Source organism: Calliphora vicina, chromosome 3 (assembly GCF_958450345.1).
Source record: "Calliphora vicina chromosome 3, idCalVici1.1, whole genome shotgun sequence".
NCBI lineage: Eukaryota > Metazoa > Arthropoda > Insecta > Diptera > Calliphoridae > Calliphora > Calliphora vicina.
The window spans coordinates 23,919,546-23,934,168 of record NC_088782.1 but is presented as its reverse complement, the minus strand read 5'-3'; the positions used below and the strand labels follow the sequence as shown (position 1 = coordinate 23,934,168).

General features: G+C 32.8%; 1 protein-coding gene across 1 annotated transcript; it reads left to right on the top strand.

Annotated features, from left to right (window-relative positions):
* The first annotated feature begins 711 nt into the window (after positions 1–711).
* Positions 712–8,367, top strand: mas (masquerade). The gene is made up of 7 exons (XM_065504797.1): positions 712–1,263; positions 1,391–1,549; positions 1,610–2,881; positions 3,081–3,702; positions 7,012–7,210; positions 7,282–7,360; positions 7,423–8,367. The coding sequence occupies exons 1-7, from the start codon at positions 738–740 to the stop codon at positions 7,743–7,745; spliced, it is 3,180 nt and encodes a 1,059-aa protein (XP_065360869.1). The 5' UTR covers positions 712–737; the 3' UTR covers positions 7,746–8,367.
* The last annotated feature ends 6,256 nt before the right edge of the window (positions 8,368–14,623 follow it).

The following is a 14,623-nucleotide window of genomic DNA, read 5'->3' as shown; positions in this document are numbered from 1 at the left end:
CCAGTGCTAGATTACATTTTTTGAGAAGGCATGCAATTTCCTCTGTGGTCAATTCTGCGGTGGTTTTAATTTTTTATTGTGACAGTCAAATTTTTTTGTATTTAGAAATACCAATTTGCAGACCTGGAAAATTCCTAAATAGGGAGTCATACACAGCAACATTCTAGCTTAATTGCAATATAAAACAAAACTATTTCAAATCTACAGGAAATATGTACTAACATTTAAAGTGAAATTAAATTAAATTTAATGAATCATTTGAGTTGAATGATTTATGCAAATAAAATGTATGACAAACACCACGCACAAATCGCTTACAAATTAAAACAAATTCCAATTCAAAAAAAAAAAATTAAACAAAAATTAACACTAAATAACCGCTGCAAAAGCAAACATGCGTTACATTTAAAAATCAAATGACGGAATTAAAATAATCAAAAAAAAAAACATACATAAGTGCTAATTAAATATAAAAAAAATTTAAATACTTTTACTCATACACAACAACAAGAAAAAATGATTTAAATGCAAAAAAATATAAATATTTTATTTACTTTACTCTATTCTGTTTTTATTTAAAGGTAAAAAACCAAATTTTATAAGATATGCCATCAAGGGAAAGTTTTTGAAAAGAAAAAAAAAATAAACAAACGAAGACAAAATCAGAAACAGAACGTGGATCTGATAAAAAGTGCTATAAATACAACTACAAAATTAAATACAACAACTAGATTAATATGAATAAACATAAAATACCCAAATTAGTCTTAGGACTAACGATATTATGTCTATTCACACCCCAACTCGCAAGGGCCCAAGATGAATCTTTGGCGGGCAGTTTTCTCTCGGGACTTTTGGATACCATCACCAGTACAGCCGATTCTAAGGATTGTCCGGGTGTTTGTGTGCATACACTGGCCACTTTAATATGTTATGAAGTTTTGGATGATATTCCCTGTCCCTCGGCCAGTATGAAATGTTGCATAGAAAGTGCTCCCGCTAGAAATGTTACTGCACATCATACTACTTCAACTAGCACTACGACGACTACAACTACGACAACCACCTCGACTAGAAAACCCACAACCACATCGGTAAAGCCTAAACCCAAGACTACAGCTTCAACTACACCGAAGCCGAAAACTACACAAAAGAAGCCGAGTACTACCACCAAGACTACGACTAAGAAGCCGGTGACTACAACGACCACAGCAGCTGCCTCCAAGAAGACGGAGAAACAAAAGGATGCTGACGATAAGATAAGTAAGTACATATATTTTAAATGGAATCCAAAGTTGACAATCATTTTTGATTTCATATTAAATGAATCGTAGATTTAAAAGTCCTTTTCAAAACAGTTTCTTCTATAATTTATATCTTTAATTTCCAGATGAAAACTGTAAAGGCGTCTGTGTTGCCGATAGAATTGCTGAATACTGCGAAGCCTATTTGACCAGCAGTGGTTTATGTAAGGAAGGTACAAAATGTTGTGTCTCCCTAGATGACTATTCCAATAGCAAATTGCCCAAGGATATTTATATACCAGCTAGTAAGTAAACTTAACACTTTTAAAATACTGAAAATATTGACATCACCATTGAAATTACAGAACACATGGCCAATTTAAACAGTCAACAAAACAAAACTAAAGCTGCCTCCTCCACTAAGACAGCCAGTGGCTCCAAACCATCCAGCACCAGTACAACCACAACAACTACCACTTCCACTACCCCTGAACCGGCTCGCACAAAGATCATCAGCAGCAGTTCCAGTCAAAACAAGCCGGTGAAACATAAAAAAACACCCACGGCCCATACAACCACCACAACCACCCCAGAGCCTATCGAGGAAGAGGATGAAAATGAAGAGCAGCAGGATGAGGATGAGAATGAAAAGAATGATAATGATAAAACGGAAAACTCAAATGGTCAAGTGCTAAAGGAGTGTGAAGGGGAATGTATGAATGGTATATTGGCCATATTCTGTGATGACATAGATTCCGAAGCATTTTGTCCTAATGAAGGCAGCTGCTGTATAACAGGCCAACAGCAGCAGTCAGTTACCTCGCCAGCTATTAAAAATAATCCCACAAAAGCTCCTGTCAAGCATCATCCCAAGCCTGCACACAAGCCAGTGCAAAAACAACCCGCCCCACCACCACCTCCCTCGTCCTCACAAACCGGTGGCAATGATTTGTTCTCACAAATCTTGTCCTTTGCTGAGAATACCTTAAGTGGCGGTAATGGTCCTGCCCCACAGCAGGCTCCTCAGGCTCCACCCAAAATACCCAGATGTCCTGGTTTCTGTTTGCTCAATATAATGGCTGCTTTCTGTGAAAGACCCTCAATATTGATATCTGGACCCACCACCTGTGCCAAGGGTTCTGTGTGTTGTGATAACTCCAGAGCTGGTTCACCTAAGCCGCCACCACAAAACAGACAACCACCCTCATTGCCACCACCCACACAACCACCTTATGTCATAGCCAATACTCCATCTCCCGATCCTCGTGAGGAATGTCCCGGTTCCTGCATAGTCAGCTTGTTAAGTTTTACTTGCTTCAAAAATGCCGAAATGACAGATTTATTCAAATGCAAGCGTTCGGGACAGACATGCTGTGCTCCTAAGAGTAAGATTTTGGAGAAACAACAATTCCAAACACGTAATGATACCTCCTATGCCCACTATCCACCACCTCCTCCTCCACCCCAATTGGGTGTGCAACAATATCCACCACAATCGGCCTATCCACCACCACCTCATCAAGCTTATATGCCCACACAGCCACCACAATTGCATCATCACTATCCTCCACCACCTCCACCCATGCAAGTGCCTCAACAACAACAACCTAATTATGATTATTCCATGTATGGACCCAGTATTGGTAAGTTATTTTAAAATAGACTTACCCCATTAACACGAAGCTTGATTAGGCGTTAACTAACAGTTATACAGTCGGTTAAAATTATTTTTGTATGAAAACTGTCAGTATAACTATTAGTTAACACATAACCAGACTTCGTGTTACTGGGGGTTAATGAAACAAAACTAAACTAAAACATTTTCTTTCTTTACAGTACCCCATCAACAGGGTTTACCGCCACCACCACCCCAACTACAGCCTCAGCATTTGCCACCACCCACAACCACACCTTCCACTACAACCACCACAACTACCACCACCGCCAGACCTCATGTCTATTCCAAATATGTTTGCGGTGTCAAGGGCACCCTACGTTCAGGCCGTTCTCTTAGCTCTACTCCCGCACTTTCTCTGGTCTCCTATGTACGTGCCAAATATGGCGTCCATCGTCAATCTCGACAACTAACTGAATCATCGTATGGCATACCCATGGGTGTACAAAAGTCCGCTGAACGTTTAATTCTTGGCTCTGATATTGTACCCATACAAATCCATAACGATAAACTGGGAGATTTAATACAAAACGATGCCACAAATTTCAATCAAGTGAGATCTTATCAGGACGATGCTCCTTCAACAGTAGTTTTGGCCAAGTCATATTATGATACGTTCAATGTGACGAGCCGAAGACGTGCTCGTGTTGTGGGCGGTGAAGATGGCGATAATGGTGAATGGTGCTGGCAAGTGGCATTGATTAATTCAATGAATCAGTATTTGTGTGGTGCAGCTTTAATTGGCACCCAATGGGTATTGACAGCGGCTCATTGTGTTACCAAGTAAGTGAAGGATTTTATACTGATTTAGGAATGAGGGGAAATATTTTTATATTTTTATTTACAATATAAATTTATTCAAAGTATTGACCTTTTCCTATCTCTCTGGCAACATATGGATTCCGATCCAAAAGAACTACAAATCTTTTGAAGCCAAGAGCGAATCAAGCAATCCCAGAGAGATCGTTCGGTATCGATCGAAACCAATAGTATGCGGATGGGGCAAGGTCTGGTTGAGGCAAAGCTTCCCAACCACTTCATTCTAAATACAGCGTATTCAAGATGAAATATAACGGTCTCAAACGAATCAGTTGCGTTCGTTACTGATTTCAGCAGTTCATAATAGATATAAATAAGCCTTTTGCTCCAACCAAATACATTCAATTCGTATGGTACTCAATTTTCCTGAATCCTGCTGTTTGCAAACGTTTCGAGTAGCTCCCAATGATTTTGCAAGATCTTATTGGGTTTGACAACAATCTTCGTGGAGTAATGCATCCAATTATTGGTCTTCAAACTTTGTTAGGAGGCCTGGGAGATATTTGTATTCCGTCTCAAAATCACTACTTCTGAACTCGCACGTTGAAACCGATAGAATACATTTAACATAAGCTTTTGTTAGCCATCGTTGTGCTTCAGCGGCACTTTTTTTTCAAATTAACCCTCTAACCCGCAAGAGTGTCTCAAGGCATGCATTACAAAACACCAATTATCTCAAAAAGTAATTATAATTTTTTTTTTTAATTTAACTGTGAATTTAACTTTTGTTACATATTTCTTAACATTTCCCTCGAAGGTCGAAATCCATTCTGACTTTTAGTTTTTGTTCTGTCAGCTTTTTTGTGAGTGATGTCATAATTTTAGCACGTGAAATTTTGTGTCTTTTTTTTTTTTTTTTTTTTTTTTAAATCAAAGTTTTACTAACTTTTAGTCAACCGATCTATTCGAAATATTTTTTTTAGTTATTTTTAATTAGTTTTTCAATAAGATCGTATCATAATTATTGTTTTTACACCTAAACCGGCAACAATGCCCTGAGGCACTGTTCACCTTTTTGCACCTGATTCCTAAACTTAATTTACAAATTAGTTTCTGATGGCTGTTCTGAGTTTATTGGGTAATAATTACCTTAAACAAATTATTCGACAACTTTTTTTTAGCTTTTTAAAGTTTGCGGGTTAGAGGTTTAAAGAAGTAAAGCAAAACCTCCCACATATGACACTTTGTTGGCACAAAATTCATCACTTTCGAAGCAGTCGGATCTCAGCGTAAATAAGTATCCTGGGCCAGCACAGGTCTTAAAGCAATGTTCTTCGTCGCTAGTTTTCTTCGCCATTAGCTAGCTTTTTCACCACATTATACCCCAAATTTCGTGTATGTTGGAAGGTTGCTAATATAACACCAATTCAAAAAAGAGGGGAGAGGCTAACAACCCTGAAAATCATCGCCCAATAGTAATTTGTTCTGAACTTTCCAAAGTTATGGAGAGTATGGTTAATTATCATCTTGTGAAATATTTAGAGTCCAACAATCTACTCAGCGACCGGCAGTATGGCTTTCGTAGAGGACGCTCTAAGGGAGACCTGTTAGCTTTCCTATCAGAAAAATGGTGTCGTTCTATTCACCGTTTTGGCGAAAGTCAAGTGGTAGCTCTAGATATTTCTAAGGCGTTCGATAGATTGTGGCATGGTACTCTTTTATCAAAGCGTATTGCTTTTCGTGTCGGTAATAACTTCTCTATATACGAGTTGTTAGAGATGTGATCTCATCAAATGAGTTCAAGATAAATTCTGGGATACCGCAACGCTCCGATTTGTCTCCTACTCCATTTCTTATTGTTTTAAACGACCTTCTACGTCAAACTTCCAAACCTATCTATTCTTTTGCAGATGTCAGCAATATTTGTCATTCATATTCATTCAGTTGTAAACCAAGTTTGTCGAAGATTGGAGCGATGATGAGGAACCATGAATGATTCCCTTAATCGGGACCATGTGACAATCTCTTAATGGGATTGTGCGAATAGGATCGCTTTCAATGCTCGCAAGGCTCAGTGTTGCATGTTGACACTAAAACGAACGACAGACTATGTTGCTTCATCTGTATTTATGGATGGTATAAATATTATGGAATCGGACGCTCTTGATGTTCTGGGCATGAAAATACAATGTGATGTCCGCTGGTCTAAACACATTTTTCAAGTATCGAAAGAAGCATTAAAGTGTCTCGGTTTTCTGAAACAGTATAGGATGGGTCGGTGCTTCAAAATCTATTTTGGAGCTTCTCGACCACGTTCAGGAGAGGACGAAGGTGATTATTAGTGACAGTAGGGTATCTAACTCTATTGATTCGCTGGAGAACCGTCACAATGTGGGCTGCGTTTCACTGTTCTATCGCTACTAACATGGAATGTGTTCTGATGGAATTGGGGAACTTGTTCCTGATATCCACAGATTTTTACGTTATGGCCGATTGGCCAGTGAACCGCACAACACATTACAGGGAATATTCGTTCTTTAGCTATTATCCGTATGTGCAAAAATCTTTCCGCTGAAGTCTTCCCTGTCATTTTCAATGTCGGAAATTTCAAATCGAATGTAAACAAACACTAACCCTTATTTACATACAATGTTTTGCATGAGTAAGGGATCATCCCTTACTCATCCCTTACTGAGTGCTGGTCCAAGAAAAAAATCGGAAAACACATCGTAGAGGTTCACAAATGTATAAGTCAAAATTTTTATCACTTATGATAAAAAATATATGCAAAATTTTGGGGCTTGTCGGACTTGTTAGATTTCAATATAGGTTTTGGAAGTCTAAAGATTGATGGCAAGCAGGGGAGTATTACACAACTACAGAAGCTTGAAAAGCAATAAAACTTCTCCTTGGAATTCAAAATCGTCATAATTTTATCAAGAGTTCAGATTACGAACCGAATTTACCTTCATTATGGGAACTTTAACTTATAAAAGAAGATAAATGGAGACTTTTACCATATTGGTGTAACCTAGAGAGGACAATGCCAAATATTGGGATTTATAGAGTATGTAGACTTGTCATTTTCCCATACCTTGTAGTTTGTTAATCTTTGGTTATCTGCAGGGAAAAACAAGGCCACATTACATCATTATATGTAGACAAGATCTAGTTATCTAAACCTTTATAGTTTGAAATCAAATCCATTTCATTTAAATACAATTTCCTCTTGCTAAACTCTTTTAAAGAGCATGTACCTGAATGATATGTGTTAAAATATTGAAGTTATTTGATCTCTTAACTTATTCACGATATGTTTGTTTTTACTTTCAGCATTGTTCGTTCTGGTGATGCCATTTATGTGCGTGTAGGTGATTACGATTTGACCCGAAAGTACGGCAGTCCTGGAGCCCAGACCCTAAGAGTAGCCACCACATATATACATCACAATCACAACAGTCAGACTTTGGACAATGATATTGCTCTGCTTAAACTACATGGTCAAGCGGAATTAAGGGATGGTGTTTGCTTGGTAAGTAGCAATTACGCAAATGATTATTTAAACAATTAAAAAAAAACAAAAAATTAACCCCTTTTGAATAGGTATGTTTGCCAGCCCGAGGTGTTAATCATGCAGCTGGCAAACGTTGTACTGTAACAGGCTATGGTTACATGGGAGAAGGTAAGAAAAGAGAATATTTGTTCTCTTAATGTATCTCAATTAACATATTTTTATTTTAATAGCTGGCCCCATACCTTTACGTGTCCGTGAGGCTGAAATACCAATTGTCAGTGACACAGAGTGCATACGTAAGGTGAATGCGGTGACGGAGAAAATCTTTATATTGCCCGCTTCTAGTTTCTGTGCTGGCGGTGAAGAGGGCAATGATGCTTGTCAGGGTGATGGCGGCGGTCCTTTGGTATGTCAAGATGATGGTTTCTATGAGTTGGCCGGTTTGGTTTCATGGGGCTTTGGTTGTGGCCGTGTCGATGTGCCCGGTGTTTATGTCAAGGTTTCTTCGTTTATAGGCTGGATTAATCAAATCATAAGTGTCAATAATTTATAGTTGTCTTCTAGTAATTAATTATGATTTATTATTATAAGTTATTGTTTAATTCGTTTGATGACAAATTGCGAATTGGCAGTATAATAAGTTCTTTTTTTTATTTAAAAAAAAAAAAAATATTTATCTACAAGTACCAACTAAAATGAAATTGATGTACTCTTACTTCTTTCTAATATTTAATTTTGTTTGCAAAATTCCAAAGGAGTTTGTTTTTAAGATTAATACAATTGCTAATGCTTTCAATTATTATATAAATTTTATATTGTAATTTTTATATAAATTATGAGTTTTTGAAAGCTTAATTTTGAAATTATATTTATAAATATAAATATATTTTTTTATAATTTAATATATGACTGTTATTTTTATATTTTAGTATTTTTAATATTATTCCCCTTAAGACATTTAATTATTACTAAATTTTATTTAAAATATGTTTAATATTAAGACAGTTTTTGCATCAGAAGTTATAAAATTTTTGCTTATGAAGACAAACAAATAAATAAATTTAGAAATTTTATAGAAATTATATGAGTATCGTAAAATATTTAATTATATATGTATTTTGTATATATTTATAAGTCATTTATTATAAATAAATAAATGTTTAACGAAAAATAAATTTATAAATTATTATTAGTCCATTAATTTCGATGTAATGAGCGAAGATGCTAGCAAATCGGGAATTCCCGATATTTAGTACCAAAAATTGATTTTTCATATGAAAAAACTCAAAATCTATAATCCTTAATAACTTTGCTCGATCTTTGCTTCTGATCAAAAATCGGCTTTTCATACGAAAAACATAAAAAATCAAAAATTCTTAATAACTTTGTAAATAAGCGTTTAATCGAGAAAAGGATCGCGATCTGTGATCACTCATATTTTTCACCAAAAAACTATATTTCATCTGAAAAAACTTAAAATCATTAATAACTTTGTAAATAAGCGTTTAATCCAGAAAAGCAGATCGATATGTGATCACTCATATTTCTGACCAAAAATTTAGTTTTCATGTGAAAAAACCCGCAAATCTTAAATCCTTAATAATTTTGTAAATAAGCGTTTAATCGAGAAAAGGATCGCGATCTGTGATCACTCATATTTTTCACCAAAAAATCAATTTTTCACCAAAAAATCAATTTTTCATACGAAGAAACGCAAAAATCTAGAATCTTTAATAACTTTGTAAATAAGCGTTTAATTGAGAAAAGGAGCTCGATCTGTGAACACTTAAAATTTTGACTAAAAATTGATTTTTCATATGAAAAACCCAAAAAATCTTAAATCCTTAATAACATTGTAAATTAGCGTTTAATCGAGAAAAGGAGCACGATCTGTGATCACTCATATTTCTGACCAAAAATCGATTTTTTATATGAAAAACCCAAAAAATCTTAAATCCTAAATAACATTGTAAATTAGCGTTTAATAAAGAAAACGATCGCGATCAGTGATCACTCATATTTGGGAGAAAAAAATCGATTTTTCATATGAAAAACCCAAAAAATCTTGAATCCTTAATAACATTGTAAATAAGCGTTTAATCGAAAAAAGGACCTCGATCAGTGATCACTCATATTTAGTACCAGAAATCGATTTTTCATAGAAAAAATCCAAATAATCTAAAATCCTTAATAACTTTGTAAATACTTTTAATCGAGAAAAGGAGATCGAGCTGTGATCACTCATATTTTGTACCCAAAAATCGATTTTTCATAAGAAAAAAATTCAAAAATGTTAAATCTTTAATAACTTTGTATAAAGTATTTAATCTGGAAAAGGAGCTCGATCTGTGATTACTCATATTTCTGACCAAAAATCGATTTTTTCATATGAAAAAACTTAAAAAATCTAAAATCCTTAATAACTTTATAAAAAAGTTTTTAATCGAAAAAAGGAGCTCTGTATGTGATCATTCATATTTTGGATAAAAAATCGATTTTTCACATGAAAAGACTCAAAAATCTAATATCCTTAATAAATTTGTAAACAAGCGTTTAATCGAGAAAAGGAGCACGATCTGTGATCACTCAGATCTGACCAAAAATCGATTTTTCATATGAAAAAACTCAAAAATCTAAAATCCTTCATAACTTTGTAAATAAGCGTTTAATCGAGAAAAGGAGATTGATCTGTGATCACTTATAGTTTTGACCAAAAATCGATTTTTCACATGAAAAGACTCAAAAATCTAATATCCTTAATAACTTTGTAAAAACGCGTTTAATCGAGAAAATGAGCTCGATCTGTGATCACTCATATTTCTGACAGAAAATCGATTTTACATATGAACAATTTAAAACAATTTTGTAAACAAGTGAAAAAAGCGATCGATCTGCGATCACTCATACTTAATAACTTTGTAAATAGAAAATTACTTTGTAAACAGCGTTTAACCGCAAAAATGAGCTCGATCTGCGATCACTCATATTTCAGATAATAAAAATTGATTTTTCATTGAAAAAACCCAAAAATCTAAAATTTTAATAATGTTTGATCGAGAAAAGGACTTCGATATAAGATCACTCATATTTCTGGCCAAAACTCTAAAATCCTTAATAACTTTGTAGTTAAACGTTTAATCGATAAACCGAGCTCGATATTTCTGAGCAAAAATAGAATTTTCATATGAAAAAAATTCAAAAATCTAAATTCATTAATAATTTTGTAAATAAGTGTTTCATAGAAAAAAGGAGCTTGATCTGTGACCATTAATAATTTTGACCAAAAATTGATTTTTCGTATGAAAAAACTCAAAAATCTAAAATCATTACTAACTTTGTAAATCCTTAATAACTTTGTAAACAAAAGTTTAATCGGAAAAAGCAGCTCGATCTGTGTTCACTCATATCGATTAAAAAATCGATTATTCATACGGAAAACCCAAAAATCTAAAATCCTTATTAACTTAGTAAATAAGCGTTTAATTAAGAAAAAGACGGATAGAAATTTTTTTTTTGCTTTCAATAATTTACTAAATGAATTAAAAAAATTATTACGTCTTCTCGTAATAGAGTTGAATTAAAGAAAAAATTAATCATTTAATACACATTTAAAGCTATTTTGAATGATTCAATAAGAACTTTATTCTATAAAGAAAGAATTCTCAAAGGAATGATTTCAATACGTTTGAAGTACAAATTAATTAAGCCTATGAATTAAAGCATAATCAATTCATTAACGGAATGATTAAGAGATAAAATGTATTTTGATTTCGAAAATGAAATTAAGAAGCTTTGATTTACATGAATCCGATAATTAATTGTTTAAGTCCTTATTTGTAAGCTAATGTGGTAATGACTTATTTAACTCCCTATTTGTAAACGTTTCTGGTAAGTACTTGCCTCCAAAGATATAAAAGTGTTATAATAATTACTTAAAATACCAATATATATGTAAGTAGTAAAAAGTGATTGTATTAGCACTTTAACTCATGTATGTTTTTGATGGATATTTAAAGAAAAATTTTACTTGAAAAATAAAATTTTTTCAAATAACTATACCCAATCATCATCATCATCATCATCATAATATTAATAGGCAAGGCGATTTCTTTAGACCCCTTTTACGCTCACATTATACTTTCAATTTGGGCAAGAAATATACCATTTTAAAGGGATTTATTCACAGAAGTGCAGAATATATATTTTATTAAAATCAGTTATGTTTTTTAGGAGCTACAAGCGTTTAAAGATGTTACTAACACATATGCAAAAACGTGTACATGTGAACCTTAAGCTAAAAAGTAAACAAAGCAAATCGTGTCTGTCCAATTTGTTGTTGTAAATAAATAAGAGAAACAATTAAACAGTATTGATTTCGCTCTGTTTTAAATGAGAGTTGTTATAGAAAACAAAGAAGAAGACTTTAGTAATTTAAAGTCACAAAAATATCTTTATTTTCTAACTCCCATATGCATAAACAATTTTTAAATTTATCAAAGGTTTATAAAACAAAATTTCCAATCAAAATTTGTTTTTTAAACCTTTGACAAATTTAAAAACTGTTTATGCATATGGGGGTAAATATGTAATTGTATATTTGTGACGGTTTTTAAACTTCATACGAATCAAAAAATGGCTCTTTTATAATTTTACATAGTTTCGCTGAAATTGTTCGGGATAGGAATAGTGGGCGTGGCACAACCTATACAAAGTATATAATTAACTTCTTATTACTGTGCGGAGTTTAGCTGAATATAGACGGAATTAGATTAGTGGGCATAGCACCTCCCATACAGAGTAAATACTGATTTCGAATATCTGGGCAACCAAAAAGGGAGGGATCGGAAAAGAAGGTCAATCACCTCCCATACAAAGTAATAATTGCAAGGTTCTTCAAACTTTGTCTGCATAGCTCTATTACCATTTTACACAGATTGGCTGAAAATGGTCGGAATTGCATTAGTGGTTGTGGCACAAAGTAAATAATTAATTTTGAATATCTGGAGAACTATAATTCTAAAAGAATTTAAACTCTGTATTAATCAATTTATTACCATTCTACGGAGGTTAGCTAAAAACTAATTAATTCCTGTTCCCTGTTCGAAGTTTAGCTAAGCATGTTCGGCTTAGTAGGAATGAGCCCTCCCTTATAAAGGAAAATTAAAGTAATGCTTGATATTTACATAAAAGGTTTAAAAATGGGTGGGATCAGAGCAGTGGAGTGATATCTCCCATACAAAATTAGTTAGTTATTTTCGAATATCAAGTGAAGTGTTATTTTCGTATTTCCATTCATATTTTTTTAATTTTACTAGGGTGGGGGTAGCGAAGTGCACCGGGTTATGCTAGTAATGATTATTATTGGAATTCAAGTTGAAAACTAGTTTAATTCAAGCCTTGAGTCCAGTGTTAAACAATTGAATTATAGTTGTATTACACTTTATATCAATAGCAGTAAAAAGGAGGCATAAATTCAAAAATATGTTCTTTGTTTGAAAAATATTAAATTTTTTCTTATATTTTCAAGTTTAAAACATAACTATATCGTCCCCTCAATAAAACAATAGTATATAAGCATATAAGAATCTACATAACTGATTCTATATGTGGTCAAAATTTGGTGAAATTCTACTTCCATAAAGTGTGTCAAAAGATCAATAACACAATCAATTATTTCGAAATGGCAAAAAAATTATACACTATTGTTTTATTAAGGGGACTATATTTGCATTCAAGTCAAAGTCCAACAAAATGCTCAAGTGCTTGAATTTTTGTGGCCTTTGTGCTTATTGGGTATATTTACAAATCTGCTGCATTGTTTTGAAACCAGACGCAAAATCATAAAGTATCATTTAATGATTTTTGGTAATTATACGAACTAGAATTATTATTTAAAGTATTACTTATTCCAGATCACTCATTAGTAGCAATTTAGAAGCACTAGCTGATGCATGCTCTAAGTAACAGTTTGGTGCTAAAGATTTTAAAACGGTTATTTTCTGGGCACAATGTATTTTTTTTTTTACAAATTTACATATCATTGAATTAAAAACATCGAAAAAATACAGACAATTATTATTTGCTTTATCCTTGTTCAAAAAAAAAAAAAGAACAACCGTTTATTATTTCATTAAAAACAATAAATCTAATAACACTTTTCCGTTATAAAGTTTAACAAAAAAAATCTATTGCATGCAACAGCTAGAAATACGTTATTTTTCTATTAAATCCTGAAATAAATGCGCCAAAACCTAGTAACAGCTTCCTGAAACTTAAACTGTCTTTAAATAAAAAAAATTGCTATAAAAAACTGAACCAAACAATAGATTTTTTGATATAAAATGGTTAAGAAATTCTTAGACTATCAAATTGAAAACCAAAAAAAAAATATAAGAAATAGGAAATGGTATATAAGACAGTTATATAAACAGCACCCAATCTTCAAATACTACGCGAGTGGAAAAAAAACACTATTATTATGCAAATTATGTTAAGAAATCCTGTTACTCAACAAATAACAAGGATCAAATAAGGATATACAAATTCAAAACAACAATACAAAAAATGAGAACTCGTTTAAGCAAATAAACGAAGCAAAGGCGGAGTTCGTATTAAAATAAAAAGAGTTTTTGGTAAAATTAAGGAAAAAACTGTAAAAAATATATTGAGCGAGAGAGAGAGAGAGTAAGGAAATTCCAATTGGAAAAGATTATTGTTTTGTTTTTGAAAAAAATCACCCTTTTTTCAAACTCCTGTTGCCGCAGTCATAAGGTGAGTTAAAAAACTTTTTTAACCCTTTCACCTTTTCAATTGTTTGTTGTATGAGTGTGTGGCAGCATGATCTTTACTGCAACAAGAGTGTAATACAATTGTGTATGTGTGTGCGCTGCAAACTTAAAGATTGTGATGTTTCTTCCCTTAAAGTGAATAAAAAAGAAGATCTACAAGATTGTTTTTGCTTCCTTCCTTTGATTTTTGTTGTGTTCTAAGGTAGATTCTTTTGTGTATGTCTGTGTACCTTTTTTCTTACGCTTTTGTTATGAGCGTCGTGCAAGGGTTACGATAGTGTCCATCCAAACTACGACTCAACAGAACATTGTCTGGTCTCAGCAAGACAACATCTATAAGATTTTTTAAAACGAATTTACGCTAAGCGTGTTAATAATTCGTACGAAAATATTTAAAAAAAAAGAAATTACTTTTAAAAACTCTTTTTTTTTTTTTGTTAAACGTGAAGAACTGTTGCAAAGAAACTAAAACGTGTTTGAAAAAATTACGCAAAAAGAATTAATTAAATTTAAAAATTGTTTAGTTAATATTAAATTAATATAAAAATTAGTGTTTAGTAGTTTTTGTTTAGAGTGTTGCATGGTTTCTTTCAAAAATTAAATTCTTTATTTAGTGGTTTTTGTTAGTTGTGATTGTTTTTGT